A 26,110-nucleotide genomic window follows, 5' to 3' on the forward strand; every position below is an offset into this window, starting at 1 on the left:
TAAAATTTGTAAAAGCTTGGGCCTTTTTTCATGCCAGTAACCTTATTACCCATTATTTTTAGTGTTTGGTAGAACATTAATGCAAAATGCTGATTTTTTTTTCTTCTTCTTTGTTTCTACATCCATCTTGAATGTTTTTCTCTCTTACTCAAAAAGTGTGTTAGATTCATAGTGGAATATGTAAGATGTTTTCCCCTCTGAAATGACTGTCTCTGCTTTGCCAGTCCAAAGAACCAAGAACTAAGGTTCCCGTCTATAGTGGAGCAAGGATCAAACACTAAATTCACATTGAAACATGTAGACGTCATCACATTATGTGGTGTGTTTTAGAATCAGCTCTCACCTCTCCAAGCACCACCATGGTGTAATGTGTATGAAGAGTGCCCTTTCCTGCAGTTTCAGATCTGAAACATCAGAATAATGTTGGATTCTTAGGGCATGGATGTGATATACTGTTCTGCTTGCCTCTTCCCCGCTCCCACCATCCCATGTGCTTATGCTTTTGTGTGACAGTGATAACCAGGCACTTTACAACAAATCCAGTTCAATTACAACGTCTTGCTTCAAAAAGTTTGGATTCCAAAGGTATTATTATGAAACATTTCCCATTATGGTGCTGTAAGATTTTCACGAAGCAAAATTTAGGACTAGTTTCTTTTTGTCTTCAGTTCTTTTCAGATGACCTGTTTTCTTTCTGCTTTCTGCTAGGTTAACTTGCTTGTAAAAAAAGTTTACAAAGTTTATGGGCTGATCCTTCCCCCCCCCATTAATGGCTAATATGCCTTTTTCAGGGTATGTTAGAGCCCACCAAGGAACCATTGAAACCACTATCTGCTGCAGAGAAAATCGCTTCCATCGGTCAGACAACCACTGTGTCACCAGAAATGAACACATGTACATCTGACCAATTCCAGGTAAAAATATCTGGATGTATATAGATATTTTTATGCATGTATATACACGTATGTCCACACACATTGTTGTTTCCCTTAATATATAACTTTTAGTTTTTGAAATATTTTTAAAATTTAGTTTCATGACAGATGTGATTTCAGTTACTTATTAATATCCCTTGAAATATAATGAGCAAATTCTCTTTAATTTAAAAAAATAGAAAAGGCCATTTGAGAACTGGCTGGTTATGGGTAAGTCCTTTAAACCTATCCAGGACTTAGTCTTTTTACCTATAAAATGAGGACTTTGAAGCAAGCATCTCTAAAAATCCCTTACAGCTTGAACATTGTATGATCATTATTACTGACACACAAATCTGGTAAGTGCTAGATTTCAAAAAAATGGAAAACACTGCATTTATACCAGCTCTTCAAGTCTGCTGTAGTGTGTTTTTCCTGAAGCCTGCAAAAATTTTATAAAGTAATAAAATTTGGGTGTGTTTATTACATCAAAAACTGTTGTTTTGAGAGTTTGAATAAAGCTGTTAAGTTAAAAATGATGTAGCCTTTAGCAAAACATTCTATGGATTAGGAAAAAAAGAAAGCTCTCTTACCTTTCTTATCCTTTACCTCCTTGGGACATTTAAGCACAAATCGTATTTCAGTCTAATATGTTTAATATCAAAGCCTTCCCTCTTACTTTTTATCTGGGAGAACATAGCCACTTTGGTTTGCTTACTTTTTCGACATCGAATTGTTTTTTAAAATATTAGTATTCTTAATGAACATTACTATTTCTAAAACATATTCTTGCTGTGTTTGTCATTTCTTAACCTTAAATATCATCTTTGATTATGTCTAACACAGTAATGTATGTTTGGACAGCCTTTTCCAAAATGTATGTTCCATTGAACACTAATTCCCAGAAATGCTCCACTAAAGAAGGGTTCCATAGTGAAGTAAGTTTGGGAAATATTTCATATCATACCCTACAACCACCCTTGGAGATTCACAACCCACACATTAAGGACTCTGAAGAATCTTGCAGTGAATAACCCTATTTAATTTTACTTCATTTTCTCAAGTTTACTTGGCCACACGACCCTTTTCTGAAGAACATACTTTGGAAAATAATTTTGTAAAGCAAGGTCCTACTTTTTCAGGTGTGTTTCAAGAAACATCTAATATTACTGCTAGGTACCACTGTGGTTTATACTTGGGCTTAGCTTAAACATCCCTCTGAAGCCAGTTTATTACTGGCACTGAATTAGTGGGCAAGGGGACCTAATGTGTAAAATGCCTGGCCTTATTGATGGTTGGGCAACAGGCAAGGTTCCTTGGGCAAAATGTCTCAGTAGGTTGAATCTGTCCTTAGCTCTCTTCTTTTCATTGGCCTTATATTGCCCTCTGGCTATCAGTTGCTCTCCCAGGCCTGCCATGTCTATGCAGGTTCCAAAATTACTTCTCCCACAGCACATTCTCACTTCTGCCCCAGTCAACATTCGTATTCCTACAATGCTAGGTATTAGGAAAGTAATTCGAGTAACTGCCTGGTATGTTTTCTGGAAATGGAGCTGTTCTTACTTGAGGCCACTTGTTGCTACTTTTACTTGCCTCCTTCTCCTCTTCTCCTCTATCCAACCACTTCCACGTGTTACAGCCCCATAAGTTATTGCTTATTTTATCAGAGTTAGCTGTCACCTGTCATTTTTGCCTAGTCATACCTCATACTTATCATCTTTCTTATATAATTTAATTATAGACTTGATTAAAAGTCTAGATAACCTAAAAAAAGCATGTGTGTTAACAGAAGATTTTTAATAGAAATTAATGTGTGTTAATTTAATGGAGGTTAGTTGCAGCTCCATATGTATTCAGCTGCTGCCACCTCTGTGCATACATATACACCCCTATGTACTTGTAATCAAGGGACTCTCTCCCTATTTACAGGCAAGTGTAGGAATTTTCAGCAACATTTAAGCATATCTAACATTTTTGCTGGAAGATGGAACTTGGTCTCTTGCTACTTATATTTTTTAAAAGCTCTTTTTAAGCAAATATGTCCTTTTATTCTGTTTCATGCACACATTTCTCTTTTTAAAAAATACACATATAAATAATGAATTAACAAGTTTATTCTGTACTTTTTTATGGTAGTTTGTGATCCTCACTGGCTTTAGTTTTTAGGCTTTTGGGAAACCAGTGAAAATAATATTTCCCAGTGGAAATTCAAACTTATTTCTGAATTGACTTGAGCCTGTGTAGGTCTGCATTCTAACATTCAAATTGAAGATTTCAGCATGCGTATCAGAATTTTGTGCTGAGATGCCTAACCTCCATCACTGGATTGCATGACCTTTGCTTGGCTCCATACTTCTGATTCAGGTTAAGATACTTAACAAACATCTGAAATGCATTGTAAAGATTCTCTATATAAAGTGATATTTCTTACCACTATTCTTTGGCATGCAATGTATATATTATATATACATTATATAAACATGTATATATTTTTCACTTAACATTTTGGCCATGCAGTCTTTCTCCTAGTGATAATTTTCAGATTAAACAGCCATTAGTGCTAGAAGCTTAGCAAAATGTGTCAGGAAAGACCTGTTCAATACCTAAATTTCCCCGTGCCCCCGCCCAAAGCGTATAGCAGACCTTCCTCTTATGTTTTAGCATCATTGAACAGTGACTTTCAAACTTAGCATAGTTGTATAATTCTCATTATGACTGCATTCTTTTTGGCCTGTCTTTTCTATTTCAGTTTGGTACCCATTGAATTTTTATCTTCCACATCAGTTTGTACTCATCAGTCTTATAGCCATTGCGTCTCTTGTTTAGGAATTTAATATTTTACTAACAAATGTTAATGTTTTTTAAAAGATACTTTTACCTGAGAAAACAGTTTATAGGTAAAAAGCAGTAGTGATACTTTTTGTTGTTGTCGTTTGCATCTTTATCCACTGAATTTCAAGGTCACACCATTCACGGTGCCATTGATTCCCCTCTAAGATCAGTACTTTAACCATACTTTATTCACTGCTGAGTAAAGTCAGCTCTCTGGCTATCAGTTATCCAGCTAGTCACCACTAGCAAACTTCTTTTCTTAGGCTACTTTATGTTGCTATTTCAGTTGTGAATCAGAGTTTTAGAGATAGAAGAAAGAAAAAATGACTATCTAGCACTGTACTCTCTTTTTACACTTAGAAAAACATATTTGGAAAGACTAAGTGATTTACCCAAAAGCACACATCAGTGCTATAGCTAGGACTAGAGCCAGAGTCTCCTGTCTCTAGTCTTTTCTTTCCCCCTCTTTTTATTATGACCTTGTCTCCTTTCTTTTGTCTCTGCATTAATCATTCATGCCACATTACTTAAAGTTGTTTGAAAATGTTTCATTCCAGTGCTTTCTCTTTAAGTTGCCTACTTGTCTGTGCCTTAGTTAGCCTATAATTATTTAGGTATCTGTTTTTCATCTTTCTCTTTTCCACTAAATTTTGATTCATGATTTAGCACCTCATTATTATAATATTGGCTGTGTCTTCAAAATGCCATACACCTCTGTGAGAAGCTAAAATTCCAGAAAATCACTGAAATATTTCAAAACATCCAGCTACTTGACATCATTTAGGTAAAACATGTTAATGAAAGACCTTTGCTCCATATACCCAGAAACTTTGTTATTATGTAAATCTGGGTTTGGTCCATCCAGTCAGTGTTGAATAGTTCTAAAGGTGTTTCTGATCTAGAAGTAGAATAATATAAGTTGAATCTGTTAGAATGCCTAGAGCTTTTTGTTTGTTTTTGAGATCAGCTAAAGAAAATCTTTTCTAAATGTTATTTATCGGTCTTGCAGGTAGGTTATAAACTAGATTTTCACCAGGATTTTTTTTAATTTTATTTGAAATAATTATAGATTCACAGGAAGTTGCAAAGGTAGTACAGAAGAGGTGCCTTGTGTCTTCACCAGTTTCCCCCATGATTACATTTACATAATCATAGTACAATATCAAAACCAAGAATCTGACATTTGTGCAATATGTGTGTGTGGTTCTATGTCATCTTTCCATGTGTGTGACTACCTCCACAGTCAGCATACAGCATTTCTTCCACTTCCACAGCCAAGCCCCCGCCCCACCCCACTCCAGCTCCCACAACTCTCTCTCACCCCTGGCAACCACTAATGTTAGTGTTTTATTTTGTTTATACCTAGCCCCTCCACCTCCAGGCCCGACTTATATGGGGGAGACTAAGTGCTTATAGTAACATGCCTATAATTGGTTATCAAAGCAATTGTATTATAATGTCATGGGATTGAACTTTCAAAAATAGCCGATTCATGTTCCCTTCCTACAGGGAACAACATCTTTGTCTACACAGATAAAATGATTATAAAGTTATTGTTTTTTTAATTTATTTTTTTATATTTTATTCATTTATTTTTGGCTGCGTTGGGTCTTTGTTGCTGCGTGTGGGCTCTCTCTAGTTACGGCAAGCAGGGGCTACTCTTTGCTAAGGTGCGCGTGTTGCTCCGCGGCATGTGGGATCCTCCCGAGCCAGGGCTCGAACCCTGTCCCCTGCATTGGCAGGCAGGTTCCTAACCACTGCACCACCAGGGAAGTCCCGATTATAAAGTTTTAATAAGTGCCTACCTTACAGTAAAGCATGGTGGTGAGCAATATAGAAAAAAAAAGATGGCAACATGTTGATAGTAAGAGTCTAATAAAACACAGGTTATTTCAATAATTGTTGCCAACACCACCCTCAAAATAAAACAAGAAAATGAAAAAAAGGCATTTTTTTTTCTTGTCAAGAATATTCTTAAAATAAAGCAGTGATCATTTTTAAATGTTTTGTACTACCTTCCATCTTCTATGTATCATTTGCTCATTTTATCTTTATGTGTTTGGTAGTTAACAGAATTTTAAAACCTAGAATACTCAAATGAGTTCTGCGTATACTTTTCAGTACATTATTTTAAAAATTAAATTCTAATATTGATTATAAGTAATTTCTAAATTAAAGAAGATGATTCATTTTTTTTTAATTTTTATATATAAGGAAACCAACTAAATTAACCATACATGTTTATACAATAGTTACTTAGTCTTTAATAACCCAAATTGCCTCACTTTCAGTGGTACCTTCTCTATTGCATTATATTATCTATTAAGAAATTTTAAGTGGATAGTCATTTAAAATAAAGTGGATAGCTCTTTAGTGAAAAAAAAATCAGTGATGTTTTTAAATATTTTTATTGTAATCAAGCCAGTAGTTTAAATCATGATTTGAGAATGGATTGAAATCTTGACATAGGATCAGTCCATAAATTTCTGTTTGAAAATGTAAAGATAATTCCATTTCTCAGATACAACATTTTTAATGTCAACAAGCTGTACTGTTTATAAATTTTGCAATTTCAGTTTGTGTTAATATTTGTAGATAACCTTCTGAAATTGTAAATTATCCCAATTTTGTCTTTAGGTATCTTATTGCCTAATGATCTTGCTATAATAGTGTTTCGTTTTATTTTTAAGGATTCTTTATGTTGCTACAACCTATACTGATTAATTTTGATTTTTTGGTTTTCAACTCTAGGAGTCTCTACCACCCGTCCAGTTTGACTGGAGTAGCAGTGGCCTTACTAACCCTTTAGATGGTACGTCTCTCCGTAGAGCCTCTAGCACCAGAGCTAGAGTTAAGAAAGCTACAAAGTTCAGACAGACTTCTCTCTGCTGACTTCCTTTTTTGTTTGAACATAACTTCTTATCTTTGGAAATTCAGGCTTTCTTTCTTAATAGTGATTGCTCAAGAAACCAGCTGTTACTAGTATTAACAGTATTAATGTCCATATATAGGTAGTAGTAGCCAGATAAAATTTTAGTTTCTTTATCTCAAGACAAAAACAAGCTTCCTTATTTTTCACAAATATCTAGGCAGTTTAAATGATATTTTAGGTAAGACCAATTTACTTGAAATTTTTTTTTGTAGTCTTAGTTCATGGAATTTTCTTGGATGCAAAGTCTTTTGTGTAGAGGCTGCTTTAAAGCACAAAGCACAATAATTTAACCAAAAACAATGTGCAAATAGATCCATATTTATTGACTCAAAGTAGTTTTCAGATTTAATAATATTTTATAGTGCACTTATATGCAAAGGAAAAACGAATGATTTTCATGATCCTTTTCTAAAACTTATCTCAAAATACTAGTAGGTAGTTCCAGAAATAATTGGTTTCACTTATGGCTTTAAAAGAAAATCCTGAAAAAGGATTAACTGATTCCAATAAGGTGGGGTTTTTAAGTAATACAAAATGCTAGTTTTCCTGTGTGTTGACATCACAAGTTTTAATTGGACTCTGAGGTATAATTACTCTTACTCCTTATACTTCATAAGTTGTTTGAGCCATGGTCTAAAACACCTGCTATTCTATCAGCTTTGCCTTAGAGTGGGGGATCCCAGGATATCTGGAAAGCATCCAATTGAATATCCGTGCTGAAGGAAAGCCTGGATGCACCTTCTGCTGTTGTCTGGTGTCTTATTCAGTCAAATCATCATGCTTTTTATTAACAAACAACTTCTTTAAAAATGTATACTATTTCTGATTACTGTTTCAGAGTTAAAGGGGAACAGTACAGCTTGAGGTTGCACATCATAGGGCAGTTATGACATTCCTTATTATGTTATTTTATTTTAAACTAAGTTAATGTATTGGTGCCTGTCCTGAAACTGACAACTTTGTCACTTTTAAAAAGCATTAATTAGAAACCAACACTACTAACATAAAAGATTTATTTGGGCATGTACAGTGATTTAATGTTGGGTTGAGATTAAAGTATTGTTTCCCTTTAACGGGTATACTTTCCCCTTGGTCTTTCTGGTATGGCTTCAAGTTTCAATTGAAAGAACCGAACTCCTAACTAAAACCTTACTAAGTGTCAAATTATTTACTTTGTACATGAGAAAATGTACATTGAATTAAATTGTTACTTTAGAAATGTCCTTAGCAGTGAAAAACTAATACTGTACACATTGTTTTAATGTTGATTTAAAAATATGTAATGACTACTAATTATAACCTGCATGTTCAAGTGTGTGTCTTACCCCTTTTTACACATAACCCCTCCTCCCTTGGCTTACCTTCTGTGTGGCTGCCTACCAACACGGTCACTGAATTTCAAGCTAGTGGAGGTTCCACTCTTCTGAACCTTGATTTCTTTGGGCCCGTGGATGACAGTAGCTCTAGCAGCAGCACCACAATCCCAGGTCAGCAGAGTGTTAAAGCCATAATTCTAGTTTATTTACTAAAAGCATGACCACATCACTTGACTTTCCTATAAACAAGGAAACAAGTAGATTGTATTCTCTATAATGTCTACTACTTTTCTTTCATCTAACTACTGTTATTTTCTAGTAGTGTAACTATAACAAATGACTTATGTGAAATGTATTTTAAGGAAAGCTTTGTCAGAGTATAATATTCAGAGCTGAAAGTAGTTTCTAGATATAAAACAGCCCTAATGTCCTTACACAGTTAAAGGCAGGGGTTTTTTTTCCCCTTGTAAATAGAAAATGTGATATTTTATATGCTTATTTTTAAAGCATATTCTACAAAGCCATTTGAAAAAATACAAATTTAGAGATATAAGAATATTTTAGTACACAAAGGTGACTTTACATTATAGTGTCTGTGATAATTACAAATTCTAGCATTCAATTAGTTGTTCATTAGTGCTGCTAAATGTATAATTAGGTTCCAAAATGTTGGAGTCTAGCACTTAGTTATATAGTCCCACATAGAATTATTACTGTTTTTATGTAGCTCTTGAATAGAAAGTTTACTGTTTTCCATGGAGGAAAAAAAAATGTTAAAGATAATAATAGAAAATAATTGCTATGAGATACTAAAAGCCTGTTTAGTATACTAAAAGCCTGGAGTGCCTGTTAAATTAATGTTCAGCCTGGCAAAAGTTCAGTTCATTGACCAAAGGCCTAATGTACTTTGTCATTTTCTAACTGAATAAACGATTAAAATATAATGGCATTTTTATGTTTACATTTTATTTAATATGATTTTAATGGCTCCCTGTCATCCCAACTTGTGATCTGGTAATCATGCCCATTGATACCAGATGGCTGTTGAGGTGCTATATAGATGCTGATGCCCAGAATGCATAGGGAGGGTCCCTCTCAGTCCCCACTAGGATCAGTTAGACAGCCAGCCTGGTTCCTGAGAATCTGCTGGTTTTGTTCAGCTAGATAACCCTGCCGCCCACTTCTAGCAGTTTAGAAGCCATGATGGGAAATGGGGGAGATAAGACAATCAGCTAAGGGTGAACCTGGGACCCAGAATGCCCTTCTCCAGGAGCTGGTTATGGAAATCTGATCGTGCTATAAGGACATTCCAAGGCCGTTTCGTAGAATGACTGGATTCCGCAAATCTAATCCCCTGGTTATCATTTTCATTGTTTCCAAGATTTTACAAGCATACGAAAAACTAATGTGTCTGGTTTTGACTTCAAAATATTTCACTATTTAAATTACTTCGAAATACATGTGAGCTATGAAATGACCTGGGTGAGCTAATTAGTTTTTAATACTTAATGGGGGGAAGAAACCCAAAAACTTGTGTATCAGTTTCCTTATTACTATAATCTCAAGAATGAATTACAGAGCTCCTATTTCTGATTTGCTCTCAGCTTTGTTTTGTCATGGAATGTATCATAATTTAAATGAGGTCACTATTTTTGGGTGTCTAAAAACCTGGTTTAAATTTAATTTTTGGTTACATTTCAAACTCAGTTAAAAATCACCCATAAGAGCACAAATCATCTGACCATATAAAGAAGTACAGAAATGACCTGATAAACCAGGCTCAGTATACATACACAGCTTTGAGAAGAGCAAGCAGTTTCAGAAGCTTAGAGCTGTAATGGAAATGAAATCAGCATGGTCAATGGCGGGCCTCATTACTTTGGAACGTTTTAAATATTTTCCTTCCGTATTTTCATTAATATACTCTAGCTGCTGTGTAAACCTGATTACTATAAATTTGCTTTGGCTTGTTTTATTGCTATTGGGTTTTGTTAAAATTTACCATCAAGCTACAGGTGTCAACACTTTCCTGAGTATTCCATTTCACCACTTGCTTGCACTTTTTCTGACTTGTTTCTGGGAAAGTCATTTTGTCTTAGCTTGCGATTATTTAATTATTTTGTGTTTGAGACTTAGGAGGTTGGCATAGAACTTGGTTGGCTAGCTTTATTTATGTAACTAAACTATGCCTCATTAAGGTTCTGTTAAAAAAAAAAACTCTTCCATTAAAAAATTACTCTCCAGTTTTTTGTGTAGAGTAAGTAGTTGTCTTGTTTTTGAAAAGTATAAAATATAGCCATAGTACTTTTTTTGGTGATAATGGTTTTGGGGGGGTTAGGGGAGGTTGAAGGGTTTTTTAAAAAATCTCCCACTTCACTGTTTGACGGCCAAGTTGTCAGTATTGTATAAACCCAACCAAATTTTTACTAGCACTTTCCTGTTGCCAGTCAGAATGCAATTGTTTACTCTGCATTGTGCATTCACCATCTACTTAAATTTTGTGGTTACTTGGAATCTAACCTTTCATAGTGGAGGAAGGAGGTGCTTTGGGTTCATCTGGTCCCTTTACAGGCATCTGTAAATTTTTACATTTTAATTGCAACCTTAATACTTATTATAGAAATACAAAGAAAGGGCCTTTTAAATTATATTTTGAAACTGTACCTTAATGAAATACTAAAAACTTCGGAGAGTCAACAAACATTTTCTATAGCCTTCCTCCCTTGTTGGACATGGTAACTGTGGAAGCCGCTTGTGCTAGTATGATTTCTGTAAACATCTGAGATCTGTGTTTACATCTGCTAGTCAGCTACAAAGTTGGTTAATAGAAGGCAGTTCCTGATTTTTTTTCTTAACCTAGAAATATCCTAAAGGAGGAAACTTGTTTGTTAATATCGATATGGTACATGTATATATAATTTTATCTACGGGTCTTAGGGCTTTTTTAGAAATAATAAGTAGAAGTTGATGAAGCTATAAGACATTTGTACTTACAGTCTGCTTTTCTATTATACCCTGAAACTACTGAATTTGCTAAAACCAAAGAGTGTAGGATTAAAAATTTTTTATCTGATTATCTTTATTTTCCAACACTTAGCTTGAGTTGAAAATATTTAATTGTTCCTTGTTTTTTGTAGTCATCATATTTGATATAAATTAATATTCAAGAGAAGTTTTAAAATATGTATGTATATTTTAATGAAGTCAGATGGGAAGGATTTTAATAGATCTTACAATAAATCTAATTCTCTAACTCAGCTTTGTTTTGAATTTTTCTAACAAGATATTTGAACTGTTAGCCACTAGATTCAGCTGTGAGACAATAGAAGTATAACCCTTGAGACAATTTTCATTTTGTTCAAAAGTAGTGCTTTTATCCACTTTTTCTGAAAATATTTTACCCTCCCCACTTCTTACCTGAAGAAAGAACAATGCGGTATATAACTCTAGTAATAATTTGATACTTTGGGTAATATTTCATGTCCTCAGGTAGTCAGAATATATTTAAACTAACCAAATTATGTACTGTATCTGAGACTTTATATTAACTTACAACTTTGGGGATATGGATGAAAATAATGGAGGATAAATGGTCAGGGAGGTAAGGGAAAAGGGAGGTTCAAAAAATGAGGTTAAATCAGTCAATTTAAAAATTGAGGTGTCATATTATGTAACAAATCATGTGCATTCTATTTATAAAACATCGATAACCTTCATATCACAAACAAATACAAAATTTAGGGAGTTTTCTATAGCAGATAGAATTTTTTAGAAGTATTTTGATGGTATCGTCTACATAAACGTTAGATTAATTAAGGCTATATTTATACCAGAGTGGAATTTTAAGAGTATTTTCCTACTTTATAAAAACTCCGAAGAGTGGAATTTATAATTTAAAAACTAAATGCAATATTATAGTGTTCTAAAGATGTGCTGTGCTTATAAAGACTCAGATGTTTACAGAGTAATTGCCTTTTGCATCTTGGATTGTGGCTGAGTACCCATTGCAGCTTGCCATCACTGACTATCATTTTATACTATAAGGTGTGGATCCAGAGTTGTATGAGTTAACAACTTCTAAGCTGGAAATCTCCACCTCAAGCCTCAAAGTGACTGATGCATTTGCGAGACTCATGTCCACAGTAGAGAAGACAAGCACATCTACCAGGTAAAAGCTAGTGCTCATTACACCCTAATTTTGAATTCTGTGTTAAACCAAGTAGCCCAGATGGGAAAGCACATAAGTTGGCAGTATTTCAATATATTATATTAAAATTCACTTTACATTTATAAAACCAATAGATGCCTAATTCCAGAAGATAGTATCAAATTATGTTTAATTATGGATTTACTAGAGCGGAGCTATTTCATGAGAGACTGGAAAGGGCTGACAGATGTCGTTTTCTCTCCTTCCCTACCCCTACACCCAACTTTGTAGAGAAGAATCTGATAAAAGAATTGAGAGCATGAAGCCATTACAGAAATGCTCCCCCTTTTCTTTCATAACTACTGAGATGATCATCTTTGAGAACCCAGTTTCACACTCCCAGAGTCACCTAGGCTGATCCTTTCACCTCTGGGCTAAGAGAGAGTAGGGAATGGCCACTGTTTTATTTTCTGAATTTTCGCTAATGTGTAGCACCTCTGATTTGGGTCGTGAAGCCTTGCTTTTTTTTTTTTTTTTTTTTTGCGGTATGTGGGCCTCTCACTGTTGTGGCCTCTCCCGTTGCGGAGCACAGGCTCTGGACGCACAGGCTCAGCGGCCATGGCTCACGGGCCCAGCTGCTCCGCGGCATGTGGGATCCTCCCAGACCAGGGCACGAACCCATGTCCCCTGCATCGGCAGGCGGACTCTCAGCCACTGCGCCACCAGGGAAGCCCGAAGCCTTGCTTTTAACAAGCTTTCTGGGAGCCCTTCAGGGGCAGGGCCTTTAGAAAAGCAGTTATCTCAGATACAGGAATGTCATGTGGGCGTTGTGTGCAGGATTCAGGAAACCTTTAGTTTTACATAATTAAGCACTGGAATAATCCATTGCTTTGACATGTTAGCCATAAGAATAAGGCAGTTTCTAATAAGAAGGTAAGCATTATGAACCGGGAAGTCACTACTGCAAGAGCAAATACTGGTTGATCGGCATACCAACTCTGCTGTACCAAATCTGTCATTCATCAGCACTTTAAAGTGAAAATATTTACCTGTTTTTGCCCAGTTAGGTAGAGATATTATAGCTTTTCCCCCTATTTAAATACATTCTACTCACACATCAAACTCAGATTTATCTTTTAAATCAGTTCTTCTGTAGAAAAACATCCATTTAATAAAGCCGTGTTTTCCTTGCAAATAATAAATGCTTACCTGTCTTAAAACTTTGGCTTGAATTATCACATCGCCTTTAAAACTGTGTTTGTGCTTAAGTACCCATTCAACAGATATTTATTATTACTAATACAGTTAATATTTATAATCATGAAAATCCATTATTATTTGTTTTATAATTAAGGCTACCCTGAACTTTTCCCGGGAATGGATTTGTAGTCTGCACGTTCTTGTTTAGCCACAGATTCTCTCCTTTGTTCTTATCACCCCATTTCTTTGTAGTAACACTACCTGGCGCTGTTAAAGCCTCCTATTAAGTGAACTTGCTTGTAAGTGAAGCTAGTGTGGATTTTTTGCTTGCTTTCTAATTTCTCTTTCCAAATCGTATTTTCAAATTAATGTTCTCCTTATACAGATTTCTCATCCATTTTTTCTATATATGTTAACCAAAAGCTAATGACTTTTAAAACAGACAAACAAAAAACGGACACTTTTATCGTTTGGGCTTTCTCCTGCTACTTTTTGGACAACTTTTTCTAAGGACAGTCCTAGTGTTTCCTCACCTTTTTCCCTCTGCAGTCTCACTGAGTGAACTGTAGTGTTCAAAGTCCCGGTGGTGAGAATTCATTCTTTGTGCCAGTAGGAGGAGCTCTAAGCCACATTGTTAACTTGCTTGCTCTCCTAACTTTTCAACTCACCCTTAAAACATTCTGTATACTAGGGCACTCTTCCAACTCCTACCACTTGAAGTTATTTTCATTTTTTCTCTTATTCTGTATTATTATGGAATGAACTGAAACTATAGTGTGTATCCTGGGGTCAGTTTTGTAACTGCATTGAATTAGTCTCTGGTACCTGTCCAGCTTCACATTTAAAACAAAATAAATTGCAAAGAAAACAAGTTGTCAACTTTGTGTTTTCTCTTTGGAGGAATTAACTATTTGAAAGTGGTGAGAAGTGCAAATATTCACAAGTCTTATAATTAGAAGGTAATACTGTAAAGTGCCCCCATGAGTGATTCTCAGTTGTACAAGGGAGAGAAAGGTGGGGTGGCGTAATTCCAAAGGAATTTTAAGCATCTTTGTTGTTTTTGGGTTTTGCTTCATTTTTTGTTTTTGTTTTTGTTTTTGAATAAAATAAAATTTAAAGTGTACACCTCAGCAAAATCTTGGCTTTTGTCAATACACAGAAGATGGAGTGAAAAAGCACTGAGGAACTGTAGGGTAAGAAAAGGTTAAGAAACAGTGGTCTAGGTAGAGGAAATTTGCCATGTAACAAACAACATCCCATACTCTTTTCCAAATGCCTTTGCATATGTAAGAGAAAGTACATGTGCTCTTCACTTTCTAAACATAGGTTGTGAAAGTGACTTCTTATTTTAAAGAAATGCAAGTTCTTAGTTTTAAAATAGTTCCATCTTCTTGCTTACCTTTTCTAATACAGAGAAAAATTACTTCCTAATCTTAATCAGTGGGTAGCCAGCTAGTTAGTAGCCACAGACCTCTAACTGAAGATTATACAGGCCAGAGGACTAGTTGCCAAAAGGCATGCATGGTTTTTCTTTTCTTTTTTTGACCTTTTAATTGAGATATAATTCACATGCCATGAAGTTCACCCATGTCAAGTGTACAATTCAGTGGCTTTTAGTATATTCGCAAGGTTGTGCAACCATTACTGCTAATTCCAGAACATTACTATCTAATTCCTCCAGAACATCACTATCTAATTCCAGAAGATTTTTATCATCCCCCGAAAGAAACCCCGTACCCATTAGCAGTCACTCCCTATATGCCAGTTTTCCCAGCCCCTGGCAGCTATTAATCTGCCTTCTATCTCTGTGGATTTGCATATTCTGATTATTTCGTAACTAACAGAATAATACATTGTATAGCCTTTTGTGTCTGGCTTCTTTCAATGAGCATAATGTTTTCAAGCTCAGCCAAGTTGTTGCATGTATTGGCACTTTCTGTTCCTTTTTTATGGCTGCATAATATTCCATTGTGTGGCTATACCACATTTTGCTTATCCCACTAATCAATTAATGGACATTTGGGTTGTTTTCACTTTTTGACTGTTATGAGTAATGCTGCCATGAACATTCATGTACAAGTTTTTGTGTGGACAAATGCTTTCAATTTTCTTGGGAGTGGAACTTCTGGGTCACGTGGTAACACTGTTTAATTTTTTGAAGAACTACCAAACTGTTTTCCAAAGCAGTGGCCCCATTTTGCATTTCCACCAATAAAGTTTGAGGGTTCCAATGTCACCACATTCTCACAAGGCTTGTTACTGTCTTTTGGTTATAGTCATCCCAATGGGTATGAAGTGATATCTCATTGTCATTTTGATTTACATTTCCCTGATGGCCAGTGATATTGAGCAGTTTTTCAGGTGCTTATTGACCACTTGTATCTCTTCTTTAGGGAAGTTGTTGTTGTTGTTAAGAACTCTTTACATATTCTGCATACTAGACCTTTATCAGATACAGGATTTGCAAATATTTTATCTCATTCTGCAGGCTGTTTCTTCACTTTCTTGGTAGTGTCCTGTGAAACACAAAAGTTTCTTAATTTTGATGAAGCCCTATATACATGCGTATATGTGTATATATCTCTATATATAGATATACATATATGTGTACATAAATATGTACATATATATTTCATTGCTTGTGCCTTAGGTGTCATATCTAAGAAACCATTGCCTACTTCAAGGTCAGGAAAGGTTACATCTAGGTTTTCTTTTAAGAGTTTTAAAGTTTCAACTCTTATATTTAGACCTTTGATGTATTTTGAATTAATTTGTGAATATGGTGTAAGGTAGGGGTCCATCTTCATTCTTTTGCACGTGGATATCCAGTTGTACCAGCACTGGTTGTTAAAAAGACTGTTCTTGCCCCATTTCCCTCTTGTTGAAAATCAGTTTAACCATAAATGTATGGGTTTATTTCTGAACTCTTAATTGTACTGCATTGGCCAAAAGGATAAATCTTAACTAGGAAGAGTATAAATCAAAATTAGGTCACTGCCTTTGGCTTCAAGGAAAGGTCATGATGTAACTTTTTATTTTCAAATTCCCCTCAAGCATTTTCTTCTTTCTTATATTCTAAGAAAACTAGATCACATCAACGCATAGCGACTACAGATAAACGCACAAATTATGAACTACATAAACTTTTTTTTAATTTTTAAATACACCTTCAGACAGCCTTCAAGTAGTGTCTCTGAAATAAGGCAATTGGTAGAAACTCTAGAATAATATTTACCAACCATTCCTTGGGTGAAAACAACTTCTTTGTTCTCCTTCCCCACACCCCAACTGCACTCCACAAACGAGAAGTCCATTTAGGTGCAATTTTACTGGTTACTGTTTTTAATAATTTTTTATCTTTACAGAAGCAGTAAGAGTAGAAAGTTAGAAAATAGACAAAAATTTTTTCATGAAAGTATCACATTCTTACCAGTCAGATCACTATAACTCCTTAGTGCATATTCTTTCAGATCTTTGTCTTTGCAAATATACCCATATGAGTGTTGTTTTAACCAAAAAGGAGATTTTATAGTCTATACGGAATTGAGCCTTCCCTTGCAGTCAGTGGTCTCCATCTCCTGATTTCAGTAAATTTTCATTTCATCTAATACCCAGGCTATATGTATTCAAATTCCCCAACAATGTCCTTTCTCTCTGCTTTCTCCAAATCAGCATCCAATCTAGGACTATTGTACCTAGCTGCTATGGCTAAGTCACTTTTAACCTAGTATATCTACCCCCATCCCTTCTGTTTGCTTTTCAGTTTACTAACGCTAGCTTGTTGAAAAGATCGGTCCACTTGTCCTGCAAAACGTCCCAATCTCTGGATTTGTCCATTTGCTTCCTTCAAGTAGTTTTCAAATATTTCTCTATTCCCCTTATTTCCTGTAAACTGGACATTATATCTAAAGGTTTGATGGATTCAGGTAAAACCTTTTGGCTGGAATACATCATAGGTGTTGTATCGCATCAGATGACACATAATGTCTGGTTGACCCCATCGTGAGTGATGCTAAGATCATGGTGAGAGGCTGCCCTTTCCCATGTAGTCTTCCAGTTTTCTATCTGGTTTTATTTTGGAATGATGCAGATGGGCAACTTCCCATCAACCATCCACTTAATAGTTTTACCATGATTTAAGTGCAATTAAAAATGTAGATTTTAATCGGAAAAAATTTGGAGTGCTATTCCATTCTTCTGAGTTGATCTACTGATGGTTTCAGTGTGCCTGAAGCTGACCCCCATATTGAAGAACTTTGGTCCTAAAAGTCTGATGTTTGATTTTTCAGTCTTTTCGTAAAACCTTTTTATTTCAGCCTGAACAACAGAAAAGTCCAGGTTTAAAACAAAGACCTGCATCTATCTTTTCTTTCTTGTTTCATCTCCTGACCTCCTGCACCTCATCCCAAGGACAAAGAAAATACTTAGGTGGAAGAAATAACTTGTGTCGCAGGCTAATAGAGTACGAACTATCATTTACTGTAAAAGAGGATTGGGCCTTTTAGAGTCAACAATTTTAAATTACTTTGATCTAAAATTAATATCATTATGACTGCAGCTATCTTTCAGTATATTTAACATCCTAGAAAACATAAAGATTGGATTACAATCATGTGCTCAATTTGAGCCACATTCGAGGCTCAATTGGCATTTTCTGTGGCTCACCTGCTGGGAAGACCCGGGTCAGCAGGAGCTCTTCCTCTCTGTGTCGCCACGCTGATCACTTCTTATATTAGGGGCATTTCATCTATAGGACCCAACAGATTTCGAGATTTTCCCTCTCCCTGAGTCCTTCCTGCCCATGTGCATTCTCGGCATGAGTAGCTGGCCCTAGTGCTGCGGCCTTTGAACCTACCATCTATCTGCATCCCAGTGGGGCAGAGGCTGGGTGTTTTTGAGCTGAGGGCTTTCTGTCCTGGAATTCCCCTTTGGGGTTGAAGAAAGCCTGAGGTTAAAATGACTTACAAGGACCGTGCCAGACATACTTTGCTTTATGTTGAGGCAACGTTGGTGGTTTCTCAGTGGGGAGGGGGAAATCCAGTTGGGCAGAGTGTTATTAACTAGGGCTTCAGCATTATATTTCTGCTTCGTAACTTTTTCTTGGCTGCGCCACACAGCATGCAGGATCTTTGTTCCCCGACCAGGGATCGGACACGTGACCCCTGCAGTGGAAGCACGGAATCCTAACCACTGGACCACCAGGGAGTTCCCTAGTAACATTTTAAAAGTATGCCTAGGTAGATGCTTCTAAGCTTAAATAGAGCTGCGAGCTGTGCATAGGTGCACGTGAATGTCTATGTACCTGCCTAACTGTAATGAACGTACATAAATTCGGTGTGAATCTTCGAAGAGATTTGGCCTCTGGCACAGGAAGCACTCAACACAAAGGTATTATGAGGTTCAGGGACTGGCAGAGGGAAAGATAACTCAAGTCCCCACGGATTGCTGTCTACCTTGAGAGGAGATTTCCTCCCGTTTGACCTACAGCAGGTGTCACTTGAACACACATCTCTTTTTTCATTTGTCAACAGGAAACCGAAAAGAGAAGAGCACCTGAGTGAAGAAGCCATCAAGGTGATCGCCAGCCTTCCTGACCTGACGTTCATGCATGCCAAGGTGTTGATGTTCCCAACCACCTTGACACCTTCCACAAGCTCCCAAGAGAAGGCAGACTGATAACTGATGTGAACTGGACGGTTTCAGTTGCTTTTCCTTCCCTCCAGCCCTTCCCCACCATCAAAAGCATACCTGCTCTAATTAAAAAAAAAAAAAATTAAAGTTCAGCTGATTTGTTGGTAAGCCGCACTAGAAAGGTATACATAGTAATGTATATTTATTTACATACTGAAGTCCTAAATTTATATTAGAAACAAATGTAAATAATCGGGGTGAACATTTTTGAAGATTTATTCTTTTTGTGTTGCTGGGGTGTATACATTTATGTCTTTGTGAAATACACTGGTGGTGTCCTTCTTACAAAACTTTTGAAATAAAAAAATGAAAACTAAAAAGTCAAATCTCCACTGTCTGTGAAATCCCCTTCAGTCTTTTCAGATTGCATTGACTGTCCTATTAATTTTTCACATCATACACTGAATTACTTTTGCTCTCATAAATAAGCTCCAAGTCCCTGTTTAAATTTTTTTTTTTTTAAATTTTACGTGTGGTGGGTTTGTTTCAGATCTGGCTTTTGTTACCATTTTTGTGCTCTTGTTTAATCTTTTCAGTCTGGCCTGTTACTGTTTGACCTTTTGCAAGGTACTTTCATCGATTGCTCTTTTGTTCTAGGGTATGGATCATTGTCAGAACTTGATTGAAGGGGTTTAAAGAGATTGTGCCTGTCTGTTTTAAATCAGTTTGGTTTAGAGAAGGACCAAATTACATGAATGTCTTACCATGAAATTTACTTGTTACTGATTGTTTTGTTCTATCATACCACTATTTTTTGAGGATTTTGCACAGTGTAAAATGACATAATCATAGATTGCTATGGTTTAGGCTGTATATACAGTAAAAACTATGGGTTTTAAATGTTTGGGGAAATTCCTATGGAAAAAAAGAGACATGTAGAGGAACCTCTAACAAGGTTAACGTGCATGCCCAAGGTCTTTTGAGATTTCAGTGTGTAAATTTCCTTTTAGCTTACACAAAAATAAAATAATTTAAAAGAAGTTTAGCCTGGTGTCTGTACTTTGGTATCTGAGGGAAAATGTAATGAATTTGAACGTTAAGTTTTATTTCATCTTAATGTGTTTCAATCCAGAAGAAATCATTTGGTAGGGCTTCCAGTTTATCAAAACCAAGAAGAATGAGATTCTCACCCATAAGAATTTGAATCAACCCTTTAAGTAGCGGAGCTGTTTTTATGTAGAACATGAGATCATACAAGAAATTCCCATGATCATTATATCTTCATCAGAATTGGCAAAGTTAAATAGGGATTTGTAGGGAATTTTTTTTCTTCCCAAGGAAATATATGCATGAAATTAAGGTGAGCAGAAAATTTCTTAAAAGCACTTTTAAAATATTATTAGATTAGATGTTGCTTCAGCAAAAAGTCACGTGATGTATTTCAGTAAAAACAGGCAATCAGCCCAGCAGCAGTCCACCTCATCGGCTGTGGGAATGTTCCATTGGAACTCTTCTGCACCTCTGTCATTGACAGAGATTCCTGTGTCGCCAGGTTATTACACGGGCCATTGGAACAGTTGCCTGAGTGTAATTTAAGTAAGGCCTGGAGCAAGAATGCTTATCCAGTCCATCTCCTGCCGTTTCCCCAACTTTTTTTTTTTTTTTCCCAGAGAAGGCTTTCCTTCAGAATAGTCACAAGTCTTCAGTGCCCAGTGGACCTTCTGAATGGAAGGATAAAAGTATTCCTCAGCAGACCTTTACATGTTTCAGTAACTGAAGCTTAAAGGGCTGCTTCTGCAGTCCATTACAACTAAATGATAATGGTAGCCTTCATCCACCTAGGTTCAGAGCCCGTTTATTAGCTGTGTGTGATACCATGAGAAAGTTAATCAACCTTGTCTGAGCCACAGTTATATTATCTTTAAAAATGGGAATGAGGGGCTTCCCTGGTGGCGCAGTGGTTGAGAGTCCGCCTGCCGATGCAGGGGACACGGGTTCGTGCCCCGGTCCGGGAGGATCCCACATGTCACGGAGCGGCTGGGTCTGTGAGCCATGGCCGCTGAGCCTGCGCGTCCAGAGCCTGTGCTCCGCAACGGGAGAGGCCACAACAGTGAGAGGCCCGCGTACTGCAAAAAAAAAAAAAAAAAAAAAAGGAATGATACCACCTACCTGTGAGGTTGATGTGTTAAATAATAGATGTAAAACATTAATCACATGAGGAGACCGTCAATAAACGATAGCCAGAGCATAGAATCCGCAAAATCTATAAAGGCCCCTGGTGTCCCGGTAGATTCAAGAAGCAGTCACAGGAGATAGGATCGATTAAAATAAGTTATTCTGTTATAATTTAAAAGTAATCAAGTGGACATTTCTCATGAAAGTGCCCCTGCTTTAATGACACACAAAGTGGATAGTCCATCTTATAACCACTTTTCAATAAGCCAGATTTCCCTTTCCCTTTTGTGTGTCATATTGGCCTTTGATGTTTTAATCACTCAGTTAAGTTAATACTGGGTTGTCATAGCTTAAGTTCAGGGCTCTAGTGCTGAGGACCAAAAGTGCTCAGCTTTGCACCAGGTCAAGGCTCAAATTACACTGGAAAGCAGTAGCGGGGCTGGTGCGGGAAGAGCCATGAGCATCTCCATGCGAATCTCAGCTAAGGGAGAGCCTGTTGGTTGCAAGCTTGTCTTGGTCATCAGCTGCTTCTGGCAGCAGCTGTCATTTGTCCTTCTCAAAGTCAGCCAGGAGGACCCTGCAGAGTTGGGGAGAAGAAACCAAGGAGTCAGAGACCCTAAAACCAAGTTACACACAATGGAGACTGGCTTAGCAATCCCCTTTGGGTCTTTGACATCGTAAAACCAGCCCACTCATCCCCTGGAGTCTCATCTCACTTTATGGCCAAATCCAAATAGCCATACATAATTCCCCAGTTAATTCAAGCCAGACTGTGAAGTTATGGGAGAATCTTCCCTAAATTGAGTCATGTGTCACTACTATTTCTATGAGTCATTCTTTTATAGAGACTTGTTCTTCCCTCTACATGATTGTCATGCTCTTTATTTAGAACTTGTCTTTTTGCTCCCTCATGTTTCTTGAATCAGGATTAGGCTTGGCTATGAGTAACAAAAACCAAAAATACTGCGTTTCATGTAATAAGACTCATCCTTTTGCCACATTTGAACTTCTCTGAAATTGGAATGGGTTAGCTGGATGGGGTAGCTGTTTAATTTGGCAGTGGTTTCTTTTTCTTAGTGGTGTATGAAATAACGCTGTTCTTACATTCAATGACAGAGTTGAGGGAAGATGGTTAACGGTGGCTTCAACGTTAGGAGTTTATTTCTCTTGCCTGTAAAACATGAGGAAACAGTCTGGGGCTGGTAAAGAGGCTTCATAAGCTCATCAGAGATGCAAGCTCTTACCATCCTGTTCCACCCTTATCAACACGTGGTTTCTAGCTTATGGTCCATGGTGGCTGCTGGGGGTCCAGCCACCAAGTCTGCATTCCATCCATCGTGGGTGAAGGGCATGCTTCTTCCTGCTACGGACACTTTCCATAAGTCTCTCTAATTCCAACCTATTGGCCAGAACTTAGTTGCAATGCCATATCTAGCTGCAAAAGAGACTGGGGAATACCTTTATTCTGGGTGGCCATCTAAAAGGGACTCTAGCAGTAAGGAAGGAGAGAACAGATCATGTAGGACAACCGGAAGCCTGAGTCACTCCTGTTTTTCACTTCCCAGTCCATACAGTATTTCATGGAGCTAAAGTAATACACAGTGAAATGAAATCTGGGATCGTTGTCTCACGCTGCAGCAATGCCTCAAACAGGATCTGTTGCCTTCCTGGTGGTGCTTTTCCAAGGGGGGAAAGAATCAATAGGGGGCAGCTCAGGTTTACTGGGACCTTCTAGGGGCACAGACGCTAAGACAAATCATGGGTGGAAGTAGGGAGCCTCCTGGTGAGGTAGAAGGGGCAGCGGATCAAGCTAGGAGTTGTGTGTTCTAAGTATAGCTCTGCCACCAATCAGCTGTAAGATCTTGGATAAACCCCATTTCTAAGTCACAGGTACTTGATGCATAAAATGAGGGGTTGGAATCTATAGAATCAAAAGCTAAAGTAGGGGGCTTCCCTGGTGGTGCAGTGGTTGAGAGTCCGCCTGCCGATGCAGGGGACACGGGTTCGTGCCCCGGTCCGGGAAGATCCCACATGCCGCGGAGTGGCTGGGCCCATGAGCCATGGCCGCTGAGCCTGCGTGTCCGGAGCCTGTGCTCTGCAACGGGAGAGACCACAACAGTGAGAGGCCCGCGTACTGCAAAAAAAAAAAATGTACTCCTGAGACTGGGTCAGATGTTGCTTCATCACTAGCAAGGGGCTCATATCTAATTTAATTTCAGACACTTTTTTAAAATTTAGCCTACAATTACATTATTGTATAGGGCAATAATGTTGCCTCTTTAAATTGTGTAAACAGCCTTTTCTCCCATAACTGCCATCAAGCCAGATTTTCTCTATCATCTACTTGTGTACCTGAGTTTTTAGATCTGAAAACAGAGTTCTACATTTGTCCTTTTACAACTTTATTTTGTTAGCTCTGGATGATCACTTCAGCCTGTCCCTCTCATCAAATCTTTATTGTACCATCTAGCATGTAGTCTCTCCCTCCTTCCTCAGTTTTGTCATCCACAGATTGATAAATAACCTTTATGATCCAGATCACCGACCCAGATGTTGACCAGTACGAATCCTTGCAACTGCCCTCGCAGAGAGCCAGGAAGACTCAGCACACACCTTCCCAGCACAGTGACACCCACGTTTCTCTATCGTGCCCACGGATCCTAAGAACAGGCGAAGCCTTGCCGAATCCCTCACACTCTGCCTGTGGCAATTCGTGGGTACCCTGAGCATTTCTACACACGATCTCCAATCCCTCATCCAGCTTGATAATGTCTGTGCCCTAGTGCTCCCAAAGAAGCATAAGGGTGATAAAACTAGTAGGAGATAAAATGACATCTACTCGGGATGCGAGGTTAAATGAGGATAATCCATAGAGTCACTGGCACATAGTAAGAACTCAATAAATACTTTTGTATTATCATCACTCATCCAGGTCAGTACTCCATCACTGATGATGCAGATAAAAGGCTGATGGTGGGAAAAACAACTGTCTTCCTGTAAAGTCAGAAAGTCCACCCAACGTCCACAAACCTCAGGTTGCCCTCCGAGTATCTCATGCCTCAGGTGTCCGTCACTTGACCTCATCTTTTCAGGGGGACTATCTCTGAGGATAGCATTCATATCACTTCATACAATAATATTTTATTTTATTTTAAATTTACCTCTTTCAAGAACTGTTCCCTTCCTTCAGTTTTCCAAAATCAGGATTTAAGGACGACAGACCCCTTATCTATACCCTGAACTTGACTGTGAACGGTGACATTGGCTCCTTTGGCTTTCACCTCTGGACTCACCTTTGGACCACGCTCACGTGCCTCTCTGGTGTTGTCGTCTCCCTCCTGGGGGGTCAGTGACGAGGGTCACGAAAAATCACAAGGGTCAGCGGGTGAGAATGTCATCAGTGCTGTGTCTGCCGCAGGAAAGGGGCCACTCTGGTCACCTACATAGTGTTTCCCATATGGCTCCTCAGCCCAAACAGGTAACAAAGAGTCTTGCTGGAGATCCTTACCCTTGCCCCTCCCCCAGCTCTGCACCAGGATTTGATGGCCCCATCGCCCCCACCCAGATGGCCCACAGACCCCTGCACGGAAGCCCGTGTGCCACACAGCCCTGCGCTCCCCTGCCTCCACACCCCCGCCCCTGGCCTTGGTGGCCAAACTCCACGCTCGCTCTTGGCCTGCTCCCCTACCTTACCCCTGATCCTGTCGGTTCTGGAGTCCTACCAGCGTCGCCTCCTACATCCCCATCTCCTCCGTCTTCAGGGCCCCAGAGTCTCTTACGTGCCCACTGTTACAGCCCACGCTGACCCTCCCCGCCTTGCCTCCCTTCCCATCTAATCTTCTGCTGATGGCAGAGTGCGCTTCTCCTGTCAGAAAGCCTTCCCGGTACCCCTCCACCCTCCCGACAAAGTCTTAACTCCTTGGCACGTCACAGAGCACCTGGGGGCCCTGTCCCCTGCGCAGTGGGCTCTGCCGGGACTGCCGGCTGCTCTCCGGGACCCAAACGCCCCCTCCCAGGGTTGCTCTGCCTCGCCGTGCGGCCAGCGTCATCCTCTGGGAGCCCTTCTGGACCGCGCCCCTGGCCCGCCCCGAACAGCAGACGACTGGTCTCCAGCCACCCTGGGTGCTTGGCAAGCTTCTCTGATAATACTAGGTTTACATTATTATCATCAAACCAGCTTCTCTGCATTATTAGGAGCACCACCGTGGGCCAGGCACGTGCTTTGCACACGCTCAGTCTCTGAATCCTCCCTGGAACCCTAGGAGGTACCTGAACACCCCCAGTTTGCTGCGGAGGAAACCAACACCTGGAACATTGTGCAATTCCCCAAGATCACTCAGCCAGGAAGCAGAAGAGTCTAGAAGCCAGGTCCGTCTGACGCCAGAGGCCGAACGCTTCACAGAGTGATGAGGGCTGCCAAGGCACCTGTGGCCTTGCTTCATGACCGGTTTGCTCCTTTCTCCCTCAGGCCGTGAGCTTCTTGAGGGTAGGACTGTGTCTGGCTCCGGTTGGGCCCGTGGTCTCTGGCACAGGACCTGGCAGGTGGACGGACTTTCACCTTGTTTTCTTCCTGAACCTGTGAACGCTGAACCCCTCAGTGAAATGGAGGGATCCTTCCAGAACCTGTGCCGTGTGTGCCTTTGCCTGCAAATATTATGAGCCCTACCTCAAGTCCTGTCTGAATTTTTCCGAGATACCCTATGCCATTCATCACCAACTCGATTCTCCAAGCTCTGAAGCCGCGCCCCAATGCCAACACCAACCCCGTGGGGTTTCCATTTTGCCCAAAGCTGTCTGTTTTGTTTTGGTTTGGCCTCGATTCCTGCCTTGTGCAAGCAGCAAGTACGGACTGGACACGGGGGTATCTCGGCCGCCCCTGGGGCACAGCTCACACCGCCAGGTAAGCCCTGTTTGGAAAGCACACAGGTCTGTAGGAGGTTCCCAAACCCAGAATCCCAACCTT

At 38.7% G+C, this 26,110-nt stretch overlaps 1 protein-coding gene across 5 annotated transcripts in view; it reads left to right on the forward strand.

The window, feature by feature from the left end:
- Positions 1–20,012, forward strand: part of AFTPH (aftiphilin) — a 64,241-nt gene extending 44,229 nt beyond the window's left edge. For 2 of the 5 annotated variants that reach the window (XM_032653254.1, XM_032653255.1), the window contains exons 6-9: positions 792–914; positions 6,498–6,558; positions 12,039–12,162; positions 18,873–20,012. In XM_032653254.1, coding sequence (XP_032509145.1) covers positions 792–914; positions 6,498–6,558; positions 12,039–12,162; positions 18,873–19,017 — 453 coding nt within the window. In that variant the 3' untranslated portion in view covers positions 19,018–20,012. Of the gene's footprint in view, positions 1–791; positions 915–6,497; positions 6,559–8,081; positions 8,166–12,038; positions 12,163–18,872 lie in introns of all 5 variants that reach the window. The other 3 variants (XM_032653258.1, XR_004352925.1, XM_032653256.1) reach the window with 3 other exon arrangements.
- Positions 20,013–26,110: the final 6,098 nt, after the last annotated feature.

The sequence above is a fragment of the Phocoena sinus genome, chromosome 13, assembly GCF_008692025.1.
Source record: "Phocoena sinus isolate mPhoSin1 chromosome 13, mPhoSin1.pri, whole genome shotgun sequence".
Taxonomy (NCBI): Eukaryota; Metazoa; Chordata; class Mammalia; order Artiodactyla; family Phocoenidae; genus Phocoena; species Phocoena sinus.